The 17,912-nt window shown below is 38.7% G+C and overlaps 1 protein-coding gene across 1 annotated transcript in view; it reads right to left on the bottom strand.

The window, feature by feature from the left end:
• Window positions 1-17,912, bottom strand: part of ZNF462 (zinc finger protein 462) — a 52,626-nt gene that overhangs the window by 11,711 nt on the left and 23,003 nt on the right. The window contains exons 7-8 of the mRNA XM_008497537.2: window positions 7,150-7,414; window positions 4,884-5,020 (exon numbers count right to left, since the gene is read on the bottom strand). Coding sequence (XP_008495759.1) covers window positions 4,884-5,020; window positions 7,150-7,414 — 402 coding nt within the window. The remainder of the gene's footprint in view (window positions 1-4,883; window positions 5,021-7,149; window positions 7,415-17,912) is intronic.

Here is a 17,912-nt window from a genome sequence, read left to right as displayed (position 1 = left end):
AGCTTTTGTTGTTCAACTGGCCTTTTGAACTGGAACACTGAAATTAAGTAGTGTTACTTTTTACAGACTGCAGTTTAAAGAATGATTTGATTCTCCTTACGAAAGTTCATTGCTAATGACAGATTAAAACAAATGAACAAAACCCCAGGCCTGAACGTCAGATGGTAGCCATGAAGGTTATGGGAATGTAAGACCTGGGAATCCACAGACGGATCTGAGCCAATGGCCCCTTTTCACTAGTGAGGAGTATAGTATTACATCCAAAAACAAATACAGAAATGCAGACTCCATTAGGGTTTCTGGAAGGCTGCCAAAGCTCCACTGTTCATTCACTTTTGGCCAATCCACATGACACCACTGCTCATAAGACTTTTTCCACAGCCCAACAAAATACTTCATCCTTCTCAGCTACTCCCTAAACACAGAACTTATCCTATCTCATAGCTTCCTTTCTGACCACTTCAAGAGTGGAAGTTTTCCCCAAGCTATGCTTTAAAAAAAACAAAAACAAAAAAGCAAAACAAAACAAAACAAAAAAATAACACAAACAACCCAGCATTGACTTGTAATTCTTTTCTACACCAACAACAGCTTCCCTAGCCACAAAGACTTCAAGTTGTGGCCATTCAGGGTGGGGGTGAAGGGCAAGGGAGGACAGGGTCTAAGAGACAGAAGAATTTATAACTGTTATTCTGGGGTCATAGTAAGACTTTTTAGAAGGTTGCTGCAGCTGTGTGCTTTTGAACTCACTGAAATAAGGGACGCACATGGTTTCAAAAGGGAAAAAGTCAAGTGAAGTTTTCAAAAAGAGAACAACTAATTAAAATATTCGAAAATTGACTTACTGTCTAGCACCTGGAACAGTTTAACGAAAGCTAGAATATAGGATGGAACAAATTTTTTAATCTACCACTGTTGAGTAATGCAGCATTCCCTAATTCACATTAGCAATACCTATTTTCTCACAATCACATACAGTCAGTCCCCACACCAAAGGCAGCACATGAGAAAAGAACAATAAACATAGATTTTGATTCTAGTCTGAAGCATTTCATTTTCAGGGGATGATCTGAAACTTTTACATGGTGTATTCTTGTCAATGAACTTCCTCCAGGCAATGATTTTGGAACTGGCAGAGTTATTTGGATCTAGAAACTCATATTTTGTAAGGTGATGCTCTCATCTCCAGCTTGCCCCTACAAAGCTCTCTTTATTTATTTAATTTATTTTATTTATTATTTATTTAAAAAAAAATTTATTTTAAATTTTATTTTAAATTTAAATTTTATTAGATTTTATTTAAAAAATAAAAAATAAATTTATTATTTATTTTATTTAATTACTCATTTAGAATGCCCTTAGCGTACCTGGGCAACTCAGAAAATGACAGCAAACCATCAAGCCCCATACACAAATTACAAGAGGTTGATCCATGTATCCACTTGAAGTTCAGCAGTATCTAAACAAACACTGCTATAGCTGCCCCATAGAAGGGGCAGAACTGTGGAACAATTTAGTAAGAAGTGTAACTGGAAAAACAAGCAAACAAAACACCAAACCAACCAACCAAAACCAACCAACCAAATAAAACCACGACCACCAACAAAATCCAAAATAAAAACCTAAAAAGCATCATTGTCATTTATGAAATCACAATCCTTCCATTAGATTCAAAAGTTCAGGCTAATTGAAACGCAGGTCAGAGATTAAACTAAAAGGCCATTATGCACTAGGTATTTGCAGTACAATAGCTCAAAACAGTCACACATTTTTTTTGCTCAAGGCATGGAAGAGCCAGTGACTTTATCAGTCCTTAGATCTAAGGAAAAATCTGTAATCAGCAACACACCACAGCATATAGAAGTTATTTACTTCCTTTAAAAGTAAACCAAGTAAAAATAAAACCAACCCAGTCGTACTAACTAGACACAGACAAATCATTTGGTCATGTTGAGTGTTTGAAGACATGCATCTTTGCCAGCACATCCAAACTAGCCACAGAATATGTTGAATTTGCATTTCACTGGCCAAAAGCAAGCATAGGATAAAGGGATACAAACCATATATCAATGAGGCTGTGCATATAACGAATAATGCCAGATACAACCACATGCAAGGAATCAGGATATGTGTAGAGATGAAGTGTTTAGGGAGTTAGATAAATTTGAAAGTGTGATTTTTAAACCTTAAACTACTACCCAGGAGAAATGAGTGTGCTTTCTACTAAATGGAAAACCAGCATCACTACTTTTTTTTCTCGCTGCCACATAGAGCATAAAATGACCAGTAAAAGAACTAAAAAATATTACTCCCAGGATTTTAAAGTAGACCCAATAACTGATTCTTGTAAATTGCACTTCCCCCTGGAAAAATACCACTACATTTCAAAATGTCGATAGGAATGATACTGGAAGGGATAATGAAAACTAATTACATCATTCCAGACTAAATTAAAGGCCCACACCACAGAGAAGGTGTTCACTGTCTCCTCTATGTCTTCTCTCTACAGGCTTGCCAGGTGAACCTAAGAAGAACTTGAGAGCCAAACTTCTACTTTTCACCTACCTGCACAAGAGCCTCTATCTGCACCACTCCTCAGCTACAGGCTACCTGAAATGAGTCTGTGCTCCATCTGTGCCTACAGAAGGGATGATGAACTGCTTATACACTGATAAGTAATAGATGATAACATGGAAGAAAGCTTGTGGAGGCTTCCTGGTTTTTATTTTTCCCAATGGGAAGAAAATTCACACAATCACTGAGGCTCTTGGTCTTATTTTTTCTCACTAAGCATTCAGCCTTCTAGGTGATAATGCTTTAGGCCGGTAAAACTCAGCTTCTGTAGCTACTCATTAGGAGGAAAATATAGTCTCCATTTCAAACATATGGTGCTTCACTAAGGATTAGGGGTGGTGCAGCTTTGAAGTAATGTAGTCACACATCCTTTTTACAGAGAAGGAACATAACTATGAAATGGATCAAATCCTTCACTCTTGATTTTACACACTGCACCACTCCATGTATCCCAAAACTAATTTTCTTGGACCACAGGTCAAGGATATGCCCTTGTTTTACCAATACAACAGCTTTAAAATGGACCCTATCTTGGACTACATTCACAATCGCTCAGTCTTTAGTTCAGTAACATGTTAAATTTTGTCAAAATCACCTGCTTCACCTGCAACACATTCAACACAGTGGTACCACAATTTTTATCTGGATCCATGTGCCAGAAAGAACTTTAAGGAAGGACTCCACTTCCTTTCTTACCTTGATTGATGTCATAGAAACCTTTTGTCCTTCCCCCAGTGTCCTCTGAGATTCATTGTGAGCTAGAATTCCATTTGCATTAGAACTTCCTTTACTCTGTTTTACTTCTCCCATTGCTCTAGCAGATGTATCACTCTGTCCTTTGTTATCAGCTTTGTTTCAGCAGCACAAAGGTTGGTTTGTGCAACTGAAGCAACAGCTCTACAAAAGAACATGCAGTGTCATTTACTCAGGAGGTAACCACCTCCTTTTAGTTGCTGAAAAACAGCTCTGTACAGGCAGTACAGATGCTTGAGATCATGAAGTGCTCTCCCACTTCTGAAACTGGGCAACCCCGGTGTCAAGTCTATTCATGGTGCAAAATACCCCAGCTAAGCCCATCAAGTTCTCCCTCAGCCTATCTGTGTTTTAAAAGACTGGCAGTGTCCACTGCAGCCCTAGCACAACCACAAACCAGAGCATAGTCTGGCAGCACTTGGAACTGCATGGTCCCCTGCACAGGGTTAACTAAATCCTTCTGTGCTCTAAAATGTGCTAATTCTGAAGTTTGCCCTAAAGCCGAGCAAAATCCACAGAGCAACACCTTCAAAGACAGGAAGTAAAAGCTAAAACGTGCCAAACTCTTACATCCAAATAAGGCAGCTTTGTAACACACTTTCTGAATAACTGACAGGTCATTTTTCCCAGATGTTCTCTCAGACTAGCCCTGCTAGCGGAGATAAATTCATATGAACTCTGCCAACCTCACTGCTTTGGTACAAGAAGTACTTTAAGCTACCAACACTGGTATATTATAAGGAATTATGATAGAGCTGTCACACCAGCATCTCCTCCAGGGAAAAGATGGCATGCAAACCTTGTGTTTGCTCGCCACTAATACCCTACTGTGAAACTCTGCCCAACCTGCAAACAGGCAGAGTGCCATCTCAGCACATGGATTTGGATTTCAGCAGCCAACAGACTATCTACAAGCATCAAATGTGATAGCTATGGGCAGGAGTCCCAGCCCAAAAGGCTGTCTTTTCTGAGATAGCAAGCCTGCAGTTAATAGAATACAGAAGCCACTTTTACTGGCTTAAAAAAGGAAGGGAGAGGTGGAGATAGACAAGGAGTCTTAAAGAAAAGCAAAAATATTGTAATTCTTTTTTTGACACTTACAATGCTGAAGAGAAAATATGCAGGCAAGTAATCATGCAATATTTTGGCACCTCTACAGTGAATTGCTACACCCTCTCATAGAGTCTATGACAGGAAGGACTTTATGATAACAAGGGCATAAGCAGGCAATGACTCTGGCCTAGGTCAAACCCATAAATTAGGGCAAATCTTGCTAAACATGTGTTTGATGACTGTTAACCTCTACAGAGGAAAAGCTTAAAACCAATTATAAGCCTGCCCTGTTTTGGCACTAGCTAACTCAATTTTACAGGAAATAAGTAAGATGCATCATTAAGAAATGACAGAAAGGATACTCAAAGTCTGATGATGAAGCAGGGGAAAAAGGGGAAAAATTAATGATGTACAGAGATGGAAATATTTCACTAAACCAGTCTGAAAGACAAGGGTTCAGCATTCCCCTGATCAAATACAGACACATACAGCGATATTGTTACCTCTGTGTAGAACGATATGGTCAATCATGTTGCGTTTATATTTGGTGTGATATAGACAAAGAGGACAGCGAAGGTCTTTGGGTCCTTCCTCAGGAACTGCCGAATGCCCAGCTTCCACATGCATAGTAAAAGCAGATCTGTGAAACAGGAGGGAGAGATGGGAGCAGTCAGAAGAAAGTGTGCAGGGAACAATGAAGTATTGTAGCTCTCTAAGGGATGTGTCATGTAAAATGGTACAGATGCCACTCAGTCTTGTCTTCACTCTGCCACATGGCATTTCAGCAGGGCTACTCACATGAGTACCACATGAGCAGAGGTATTTGCAGGACTGTATCTCCAAGTAACAAACATTAATTCTGACAAGATTCTCTTTTTTATTCATTACTCTACAGTCATATTGCTATACTCATAATAGCTAAAGAATTCCCATCTTTCGTGATCATTATTTGTCTTCAGGCTTAAATATCCAGTGTACCTTCTCTAGAAAAGATTAAATTTTTATCAAATTGAACAAAATCTGTCAACTTTTCTGGACTTGCACAAGTGAGGACAGACAACATCCTTAACCACCTCTGCCTTTCTAGGACAAGGCTAAAACTAGCTATAATATTTAGATTTAATAAGCAAAGCAGATTTGTGCTGACAGTGAGTTTGGCACTGAGTAGTTAAGTTTTAAATCATAAACTATTAGAAACTGAAAATCCATGGCTGAGAACACTTATTAATGTAGAGGAATGAATACTATATAGTACTTTAAAAAAAAAAATCATGTTGGCATACTGACTGTGTATGTAAAAGCTGCAAGAGATGTGCATAAAGATGAAATTAACTGTACACCTGTCTGACCAAAACTGTAGATTAAATGAGAGGTGTCTGCAAATTTGGGGCAGCTGGTCATTTTTTCTAAAGCTATGGTAAAGCTTACAAAACCTTTGCCACATTGAAGTAATTAGAAGTCTCTCTAAAGTTCTTCAAGACTTTTAGCTTAAACACAAAGCAGCTAGCTAAAACAACTGCCCCTGGGCCCGATTTGGCAGACATCAGATTCCACAACTGTACTTCTATCCACCTCAGTGAGCGCTTTCATACATTTAAGTTTCTATATTGAGTTGAAGAGGGAATTTGTATGGGGTTTTTCTGCATGTGCCCCTCCCCTTTTTTTTAAATGGATAATATGCTGTGCTTCTAAAAGACACAAGTCCTAATACCTGAATGTTTCAGACACTATATGAAAGAACAGTACTCCTTTATGCAACTTATAAATGTGTTTAAATGGTGATTAATTTAAGATTATTTCATTTCATCCAGATAGAAGAAAATGGCATTCATAAGATGTGAACTGATTGAATGGACCTGGCAATTGATAGCAATCTTAAGATAGATAGCAACTGGGATACAAAGCACAAGCAGCAAATTACACTATAGAGGCAGCAAAGGGCTGAAGCAACAGAAGCTAGAGAGATCTAACTACATATTGCTTGTGTGGGGGTTGTCTCAGGTTTGTGCTCAACATTTGCTTTAACAGAACTACGCCTCTTTATGCAGTCATACTGCTTACTGACACCAAATTCCTAAGAACCTATCAAGTTTGAGAGCTCAAAATATCAGCTGAGGGTGTTATGCTCAAGGGTCCAGCACAGGAGGAAATGATGAACATGTGCACTGGCCTTTTTTTTTCCTTATGGAACAACAGCTAAAAACACACACAGCACCAAGTTTTAAAATTTTGCCAATCTAATGGGATTTTCTGCTATGTCTGTATTTGCTATCAGATACGCTATAGATTGTTTTGCATTTCAGCCAGACAGATGCTGGAATAAATAAAATTACACAGGAGGTTTCTTCAGAAAGGTGAGTTAAATTCTCCTGCATCCCTAGGGCACTGGATTGTCCCATGATTCATGCTAGCTGCACCAGGAAATGACCTTATTGTTGTAGAGAACATTTTCTCACTTGAGGGTAACACTCTGATTGCACAGGATGAGGAAAAAGCACTACCTGTACTATTTCGTCTAGCAAGTAAAACCTACTGTAACGTCTTATTGTGCTTTTGTCTGCAGCAGATGGTACCAGCTGTTGTAGGAGAGAGGAAAATGGATTACACGGATGCTGCTGAGATCTGGCATGGCACTTCTTATGTTCCTGTCCCTGGTGAACCGTGGCCATGTTTCTGTTGGCTACAGTCAGCTCTCAAAGATCTCAGAAGTCTTTTCAAGTGCCAAAAACCCCTTATGAATTCAGTTTATCTGTTTTGCACAGTACTTACTTAAAGCCTGTATAAAAGGAACAATCTTTGCACTTGAACAGCTTTTTCCCTCCATGCTTGTCACGGTAATGACGACGAATGCTCTGTATATAACCCGAGGAGAATTCACAAAATTCACAGTTTAGGATGACTTCCATTTTTTCCACTCCTGCAGCACTCCCGGAAAGTGGGATTGGGCTGAAGTTGTTGTTGTTCCTGGCCAAAGCTGCAGACTGGTAGTGGTTCAACTGCTGCTGAACATCAGGAGGCTCAGAGTATGAAGAGTCTGTAGAGAGACAGAGGGAAGTTGTTATTCCATGCAGACTGAAAAATCTAAAAAGGTCTGAAGCCTGGTCCAGCACCTACTGGCTTTTAGAAGGGGTTGATCAGGATGTTGTTTTTTAAATCCACTGATAGCTTTCTGAAGGAGTTGAGAAAGACAGGAGAGGTGTAGCACGGCTTAATTTAATCTAATGTGTATTCTACAATTTAAGAAGTGGTAAATATAAATTATGCTTTTTATATCTGATCTGAGGGGAAGAAGTGACAGATTTAAATTAAAAGTAGTCTAAAAAGAAGCCTGGTGTTAAGAATTTTTAAATTTCTGACAGTAAAGCACATTAATCATCCTGCCAAGTGTTTTTGCATTTGGTGTAGAAATCAACTATATCCTCTCAAATGTCTTGTGCTAGTTTGCACTAGATGAAGATCTAGCACAGGATACATGTACGCAGGTTATCTAATACAAAAACCAAACCAAACGAAAAAACCAAACCAGACCAAACCAAACCAAAAAACAAAAAACACAAAAAAAAAAAAACAAAAAAAAAAAACAACAAAAAAAACAAAAAACAAAAACAAATCCCTCCCTGCTCACTCATGGAAAACCATATCAAAAGTTAACTTTAGCAAAATCATACAATTTTGTTACATTTGAAGCAGTCTTCACAGAAGATAAATTCAAGTTCTCGTAGCTGAATGTGGCTGAAATGAAATCATCACTGGAAGGACAGATACTGAATCATAAGTTCCAGTAAAGCAAAGTCACATTTCATTAGAAACTGCTAATTTTTTTTTGAACTGAGGAAGAGATCTCACTATGAAGATAGATCTGCATAGATGCATCCCTCCTACAAGCCAGCAGAGCTCTGTCACACCATCTTAGTGGCATGTGGAGTAACAGTCCAGAGATTTCTAAGCAATGAAATGGAAAACTGTATACTTTAGGTGGATCTCTCAAAAAAAGAGGGGGTGGTTGTGATGGCTTTCCCAAAACACTCCTTGATCGTTGAGGTTCAGAATTTACCTGTTTAGTTTATGCAACTCACAGCTGCCCATGAATGTCAAAAATGAAAACAGATGAATTAAGTATAGATGAATTTCAGTGTAACTTTTTAGAAGAGAATTAAAAAGGCTTTTTCCTTAAACCTTCTGGAAGAAGGAAAACAAAACAAATTAAAAAACCAAACCAAACCACAAAACAAAGAAAAACACAAGTAAGGAGGCAGTGAAGTTACCTGTTGCTTTGTACTTCCCTTTCCAAAGGGTTATTCCCTGAGCCTGGATATATTGTATTCTGTAATGGACATACTTGTGGGAACTTGCAACCACCCATTCTTAACCAAGCCATAACCAGTACTAAGAAACAAAAGACAATCAGGCCAACACAGCACTCACTGTGGGAACTTCTTCACCTGTCTTCAAAAGAATAAAATTCTTGCTTTCTTTTCTTACTACCACAGAACAGGATTACACATGCCCAATAAATGAAAAACAAACTAGCAGCAACCAGAAAAACCTACCACACATCAGAACACCAGCAGGAGATAAATGTCTCCAGGCTACCCTGGCTTCATCACCAGGTTTACAGCAAAGACAAAGCCAGAGACATAAAAGATTCTAATAAAATGAATGAAATACTTTTCGGTTTTCTTATTCAATGAACCTCATGAACTGAGGCTGGATTACAATGCAGCATTTATCATCTCTTGTTTCCAGCACTTCTACAGTAGGTTTGCTCACCATGAGGACTGTAAGCTACACCATTCAAATGTCAAGGCTTTCTTTTCCTTGTGTTTGAAACAGGCTCCCCACTTTCTTTACTTTGGCGCAGCTGATGAGCTGCAAACCTCTACAGAAGTCTCTTCTCCATCAAAGCATGCAACTGTGTGCTTACCCTATTCTGAAACAGGGCTTTGAGGTCCAAAAGGTGCAGCCTCGTGTCTGTGATACAGGGTTGAATGTTTCTAAAATCTCAAGTCAGAGAGACTTCATGATGAGGATATGACAGCCTAAAAAAAAGTTCATAGCACTGGAAACTCTTATTTTTGTATGTGCACTAGTCAAATTACTTGTGGAATACTGCTTAAATTCTAAGTTGTAGCTTAATGTTCACTCCCTAATGCAAAAGGGATCAAAAATTTCCACATCATCAAGATCCCTAGCCAAAACCTCAGTGATATTCACTGCTAAGAAAGTTGCAGGTGTAAAAACTATTATTTTCAGAATAAGGAAGTTTTGTTGTTGCTTCAAAGAGATACTGTAATTCAGAAGTTTTTCCTTCCTTTGTCATTGATGTCTATTCCAGCTTTCAAACTTTCAACTGGGCATTTATATACTTCTGTGCAACCTGGTATGTGAGAACTGCAGAAATAGATTGCTGCATGTCTATTTCCATAGAAAAAAAAAGAAGTAGGAAGTAACTTTCGTTGTCATCAGCAGTTGCAAAAAGCAAATTTCACTGTTAATATTTAAATTCTTACTTTCTTTCATCCAGGAGTAAGGTCTCATGTTGGAGACCTTACAACTTCTTTAGTATACTGCTCCATTATGATTAAGCTAGTTATGTTTTTTAGAGAAAAAAAGCCATGTGAAGAGCTTATAGAAAGATTCTTACACTTAAACAATGGTAGCATGCATGTCCCTACTTCTACCTGTGTCTTTTTCACCTTTTGCTTGCCAAATGCTTTCAAGCATGGCCAGCACTTTGAGGGAGGTGATTCTAACCCTCTATTCTCATAAGACACCACCTGGAGTACAGTGTCCAGCTCTGGGCTCCCCAGCATAGGACATGGAGCTGTTGGAGTGAGTCCAGTGGAGCGCCATGAAGATGATCAGAGGGCTGGAACACCTCTCTGATGAAGACAGGCTGAGACAGTTGGGATTGTTAAGCTTGGAGAAGCGAAGGTTCTGGAGAGATCTTGTAGCTGCTTTCCAGTACTTGAAAGGGGCCTAGACGAAATCTGGGGAGAGACTTCACTGAAGCATATGTAGCAATAGGACAAGGTGTAAGGGCTTTAAACTGAAGAAGTTAGATTTAGATGTTAGGAAGAAATTGACCATGAGAGTGATGAGACACTGGAACAGATGGCCCAGGGAAGCTGTGGTTGCCCCCTCCTTGGAAGTGTTCAAAGCCAGGCAGGATGAGTGAGGCTTTGAGTAGCCTGGACTAGTAGCAGGTGTTCCAGCCCATGCAGGGGGGTTGGTTCAAACTAGATGAGCTTTAAGGTCTCTTCCAACACAAACCATTTTATGATTCTATTATTATTATGCAATACTTCTGGAGTACAAGATTTAGCATTTCCTGAACAAAACCACCCACAGTTAACACATATGTATGGGGCTTCTGTTGGTTCCTGAAAATCAGTTCTTGTAGCATGCAGTTGCAGCCCAGCTTCACCAGACACAGAGCCCAAAGCCAACTAAAGGCACAACAGGTTTTCCACTGATTTCAACACTTTTTCATGCCCTCTCCAAAACCAGTAATGGCAGTCGAAAGATAGGAACTGATTTGCATTTGCTTCCAAACATGCATTTTACCGTGTAGCACAGAATGAACTGCCACCAAACTAGAAACCTATGATGGGGCTGAGGTTTTATTAATTTTTTAGATTTATTTTACAAAAGCAGTACCTGAGAAAAGGGCTGTTGAGGCAAATCCACAGCCAAGTAGCAATAGCACTATCTTTAACTGGTAGAATATTTCTCCTCTATTCCTGTTGGAAGAGCAGACTGATGTTCCAAGCAGCTCTGCATGTCTTCAGTTCTAGGTTGACTTAAACTGTTGCCCAAGTATTCTAAGAATGTCAGCATTTACACAATCCTTGAAAAGCTGTGCACCAAACTGCTGGACACCTTTTGGCAATGCTGCTGCAAAAACTGGGTGTTTGGATGCATGATCAGAGAATGAAGAGGTAAGAGAACAGAGCTTTTCCTGAGACCTGACCAAAAACTGAGTCATGGCTGTACACAATGCAAGTTTGACCTCAGCCTTTTTCCTGCACCCTGCACAAAAAGGTTTAAGAGCATTTCAGGAAAATGTTTACAACTTTGTCCTGGAGGAGGAAGAGAGTCTAGCCACCTGTGGCTGAAAAGGTAAAATGGCCTTAGAAGCCTACATCCAAGTTAGAGAGAAATTTAGATAATTTGTTTTACATAAAGCACAAAAAGAGAGAAAACATGAAGAGAAAGAAAATGTGGAAAAATGGAACACCAAAAATATCAACTACATGCTAAGGAAATAAATGGCATGGTTTTGTTTCAAACAGCTTTGAGGCAGCACAAGTCAAAAAAGGATATTCATATATATAATGCAGCAAAAGAAAAATAAATATTTAGCCATGACTGATTTAAATAAACTAAACCAAAAGAAGTCTACATCAAAACCAGTGAGATCAAATTTTTAAAGTGGTTTTATTCAAAATGAGTGCTGGGACTTTACCATGCTTTACTCTGTAACCAAGGTAACAGCATGGAATCATTTGACATAAAGGGAAGGACACCTACAGTCATGCCAAAAGGCAAAAATTAACATTTAAGTCAAAAATAGAAGAACAGCAGCAGTGCTGGAAATTTCAATTTAGGGATTTCACATATCATAGCTACCTGCAGGCTGCCTTCACAAGAAAATAGCAAGGTTAGCAAGTAGTGCAATCCCTTACAGCACCCATGGATGTAAAAGAGAACAGAATCTACTCTCAGTATACATCAGCATTTTCATAATGAAATGTGGAAATGAAAGCAATAGAAATGATTGTCCACATGGTGCTCCATCTACATATTGCTACCTAAATTACTGTGTACTGGCAATAATCCTTAAGTAATTTTCATAGTGCCTCTGTATAAAATGAAGAGAGAGACAGACTTCCAGCATACCTAAACCATTTAAGTATCTGGTAAGGGATGTTTTATTCTGAGTAAAGACACAGAGATGGGCACAAAAAGTACGTCAACAATACTAAAAGTTACTACCTCTTCCAAAAGAGCACTCACAATCACCACTACAATGAGATGCAGTGCAACACAGTAGTGAAAATGCAGCTTGATACACACATGCATATCCTGGCATCATACACTATGGAAAAATATACAGTGAAAACCCACCACAAAATCAAAATAAAACCCCAAGTTTTATTGACCCTCTTCAGCATATAGAATGTTTTTGATGCCTAAAAAGAATAAAAATTTGTGATCTTTTCAAAAGAAAAAAAATTAAAGATGCTAATCCAAACACATAAATATACTCATACTTTAAACAATGTTTTAGTCATGTGTAGGCATTTTCAGAGCTATTGATTAACAAATAAGCAACAGCAAAACATAATAAAATAAGAGATCTAAAATAACAACACATCAGAACCCCCCCTGCATATTTCTAAATATGTGACACTGCACAGGGGTTGAGAAACCAGAGGAAAGGTACCTATTAAAGAAAAGAAATCAAACCATTGCTTCATCCTTTTAGGGTGAACAGAACTAGACATATCTAATTAAGTATTTGTATACCTCCACAACGAAGGATAGGGATGAAGTGAGAAACACTGTTCAGGAAAAGCAACTGTTTTAAATATACTGTAAAGCAAGCTTATTGTACCTGCAAACTACTAAATTGAGTAGTTCAATGATCAGGGGAGAGTGGAGCATAAAAATTAAGATACCACATTTTCCTGGTACATCCACACAGAAGTATCCACCAAAGACACTAGAAATCAGCATTTGTATGGCAAATGAAACTAAGGAGGGGCATGTTTGGCTCCTGAGATAAGAAAAACCCTAAAAGAATCTATAAAGAACAAAAACTGTTTAAAAACAATTCTGAAGAAAAGAGGGAATGCAGTAACAATACAGGCTAGGATAATATGGACTTATAAAACTAAGTTCTGAAGAGACTAAAAGGAAAATATTTGGAATAATATTTAATTTTCTCTGAATTAACCCAGAAAAAACCCAGGGAAGCAAGGAAAGCAGCATACAAATGTTTTCCTCTGGTCTTCACATATTTGTGAAATCAAATCAAGATGAAATAATGTACTAAAAATATATCAGCAGAAAATGTATGTCCAAAAGCATGAAGGATATAAGTAATAATAACAAGAACAATAATTAATAATACTACTATAATGGTGTTATAATTTTTATACTAATAATTTTTTTAAAAGTATGAGATAAGGCTAAGAATTGTACCTATGAAATGTAGAAACATAAACCCTTCTGAGATTCAGCGGGACTCAAAATTACCAGCTCAGTGAATGGCAGGATGGCATATAGTCATGAATGGTAACAGCTTGAAAAGTAGGAAGGTGGCAAAGCATGGTGTCATACAAAGACTGTCAAGACTACACATATTTGTTCACTTTATGCCATACAGCACTGACCTAGAAGGAAGAATACGTGGGAGGGTGAAATGTTCTGGCAGGAAATAAAGATTGAAGGGAGGAGTAGAGACAAGAAACTAAAATTAAGAAGAATGCAACAGAACATTCACAAAGAAGCTTAGGAAACCATACAGTACAAGAAGTTTTATTCAATGCATGTTTAAAAACAGAGTATGAACCCACTCTCCAATCTAAATTCTGAATTCTAGTAAGAACTTCTACATTGCTAGGATGTTGTTAATGAGATGTAACAGAAACAAATTTTGTGTCCTTGATCACACATTTCAGAAGACAAAGGAATCACAAAGAAAACAAAAAAGCCCTGGAATAAAATTGCCTACTAGAGGATTTATACCAAAAAATACCCCAAAACACAGAAGCCTTACAGGAGGAATTTATTTCAGCAATATCTGTAAAGACCATTATTTGGATCATTTTGGACCAGCTTTTGTGAGAAAGGCATTACACACATCTCTAAGGCTTAGAAAAAGGCATCTAGAAAGACACATGTACTACAGAATCTTGTTTATTTGAAAGACGTGAGAAACTATATCCATGAAACTTTTGAGTTATGTGCACACCTGTATTTTAATGAAATTGAGAAAGGATACATGCTATGCAGCTTGTTTTGCTAGTATCCAAATTATCCAGTCCAGAGGACATCCATGAAGATTATCAGAGGCCTAGATCACCTGAGGACAGGTTGAGAGAGTTGGGGTTCTTCAAGCTGGAGAAGAGAAGGCCTTGGGGAGACCTTATAGCAGCCTTCCAGTACCCTGAAGGGGCCTACAAGAAAGATGGGGAGGGACTTTTTATATGGGTGTACAATGATGGGACAAGGGGTACTGGCTTTAAACTGCAGAAGGGTAGATTTAGGTTAGATATTAGAAAGAAATTCTTTAGAGTCATGGAGGTGGGACACTGGCACAGGTTGCACAGGAATGCCTGTGGATGCCTCATCCCTGGTCGAGTTCAAGGCCAGTACGGATGGGACTTTGACCAACCTGGTCTAGTGGGAGGTGTGCCTGCTCATGGCAGGGGTGTTGGAACTTTAAGGTCCCTTCCAAACTAAACCATTCTATGACTCCATGAAAACAAGTTATACCATATGATTTCCATCATAAGAGAAGGATTATTCCAAGAGCTTCTCATGCCTTCCTGTTTTTGAGTATCCAACACTTCCAAGAATTCCTATTAGCATCAGCTGTCAAGACATGCACAACATGGTCATGAACCACTTAATCTTTACTTTTGCTTATGCTGTCATGTGGAAGGGTTCAGTTTTAGAGGTTAAGAAATACATTATCATATAGCCATTTAATTTCTAGTTATCCATTCCTTTCATCTGTCCTCAAAACAAATTTCTTTCCTGGCTTCAACTCAATTTTCCTATGGTTCACTAGGTGACTAGGCCACTTATATTTAGTCTGAAACACAGCCTTCTCATTATAAACTAGACTCTTTCTGTACTGCTTTACCACTTGCAACCTTTGCCACATCAGTGCCAAGCGACTACAGCTTTCTAGCCACACTGGTTGCTCTATTCGTTGCTATTTTCACTTAATACTAAGATGATGCATGGGGAGTGCATCGTGTTTCCCTTTCTATGGCATTCACAGAAAGACAATGTCCCTTGAAGAAGAAATAAAACCAGCTATCTAAATGCCAAACTTAGAGCTGTCAACTAAAATGATGCAATATTCCCATTTCAACAATAATAAAAAGGGCAAAGGAATTTTACTTCTTGGAGAAGCACCAAATTGCTCCAGCACCTTTAGATCAAGAGAAAGGAACTGGAGTCTCCGGGGACAAGGACAGAATCAGAAGGCTACTAACAGGAGTAAATGATAGCCTGCAGAAATGCTGCTTTGTACAGCACTGGTCAAACCACATAGGGATAGCATCCTTCTTACTCTGTACAGCGTGATCACAAACTCCATGGAGAGCAGTAGTATGTGACAGTGGAGAGCAACATGTATCACTTTGTCCCCTGAACATAAAAATGAGAGCCAAAAGAAAGCAAAAACCTCAGGAAGCAAACAAACAAACAGCCTAAACCAAACAAACCCTAACAAAACAGAAAAAACAAGTCAAAACAAAAAACAACCAAATAAAAACAAACAAACAAAAAACAGCATACAAAAAAAAACAGCCAGAGTCTAGATACATTTCTTTCTTTCCCTGATAAGTGGAATCAGGTCATTTCTGCCTGCCTGGAAGGAATCCAGAAGATGTTTCTCCCTTCGTTTATTACTTCATCCATCCCAACAATTTATTCCATCTTCTCTCTACCCTAGGCAATTCTTTCAGTATCACTTCAATTCTATCATAGCAAGATGGGCAAATCAGTACAAAGACTGGCAGCAATCTTGTCCCAGCTGCACAAGTTCCTGTCTCCATTCTGCTGAATCTCCATTTTTGGCTTTATCCATTCAGTTCAAGCACAAAAAGCTCAGGACCAGAAAAGAGCACAGCAAGCAGCAAGTTGACACTCCCCTGAGCACAGTCAGTGACTGAAAAAATACATCCCTCTGTTCCACTACCACAAAACAGTTCTAACATACTATAGGAAAGGGCCAAAAGCCAAATAACTATACAACAATTGAAGAGCTGCAGAGAACAAGGTTATCCCCAGTGCCCTAGGTCCTTGAAAGAGTGAGGAGTTTGTTCAGTAAACTTGGAGGTGAACAAGCCCTGCACTTGTCCCACCATTCTCTGCCAATCCAATATAGGAGAAAAGTTCCTATCTGATCCAACATCTGATAACCAGTTTAACACTGAGCAGAAGCAATAAGACACACCACTAAGTACTGGAGAGTTTTAAGAAGCACTGGCAGGCAGGGTATCCAAAGGCAGCATCTCTAGGAAAGAAAGACAAGGTCTGAGGGGAAAGCAAGAACTTTATGTTACAGAAAGAAGAAACATGCTTGGGGAAAATAAAGCAACCCGATACTTCAGAGTGAGAAGATGCATGCAGCATCACTCCTACAAGGCACAAAAGCAGGCAGAACAAGAAGACAGCTCTTTGCAGCCTGACAGTCATTAGAAAAGCAGAGGCATCTTCTGTTCTCAGTATGCAGATCATCATCTTGCATACTTAACATGGATGCCATCCTACCAACTCACCTTGCAATTAAAGTGATTAGGTAATCAAGCTTTGCCTGAATTTGCCCTCTAGTCACTAATGACTCTCTGCCTACCCAAACAACAGTCAAACAAAGATCTCAAACCTAAGAGAGGGGTCCAAACCCTCCCCCCTGAAAAAATACAAAGCCCAGACTAAAAACAAAGAAAAGGCTATTGTACTCCAATGCAATGTTTACAGGCTCTGAGACTTTGACCATTGTGGTCTTCCCCAAACAGCAGCAGCCATAAAACACTAAGACACAACAGTAACAATCAGAGAAACAGCACCAAAGGTGAAGAGTGACATCTTAGAAACTTTCTTCTCTTATTGGAAGGTAAGAAAAGTATCCCTTATCAAGACAAGCAGTGCACACAGGTTGAAATAAACAAGTCACCAACAAAATTTGGTATAGATTTTTTTTAGAAAAACAGATCAGGGGTGCTGCTTTTTACATTTCAAGAACTGGTTATCACTGAAAGGGAACAATATTGTACAACAGCGGCATGACTGAGAAAACATGCTAAGTGACATCCAAATCTGACCATTATATCACTTGCACTTTACTGTTTTGTTTTGACAATTTAATATTCTTCATCAGTAAGAATAAAAAAAACATTATTTTGAATTACTGTACACAGTCATGATTCAAACAAATTTATGAGGTTTCAGATCTGCCAGTTCTACAGCGTAGCACTCTGCTCTAAAAAGCAGTTGGGCCAAAGGGTTTATTTTCACAATATTTAGAGCTAGTCGAAAAAGCAACAGTAGTAGCCAGGAAAATTTAGGACAAGTATTTTACATGCTCACAAGAAGCTTTGATGAGGATGAGCAGTCTATTGAGTCATTCAGCTTTATCAGACCAGGCTGCACTCATGGAAGGCAGTTCTATGCTTCCAAGGCCCTTGAATAGAGGCAAACATGGACAGCATCAGTGCTTGCACAAGTAACAGCTGTTGCCACATGGTTTGTCCTTAGTTGATGATCACTTTGCAGATAAGGTGTTG

This window comes from Calypte anna, chromosome Z (assembly GCF_003957555.1).
Source record: "Calypte anna isolate BGI_N300 chromosome Z, bCalAnn1_v1.p, whole genome shotgun sequence".
Lineage (NCBI taxonomy): Eukaryota > Metazoa > Chordata > Aves > Apodiformes > Trochilidae > Calypte > Calypte anna.
This window is presented reverse-complemented; position numbering and strand designations above follow the sequence as displayed.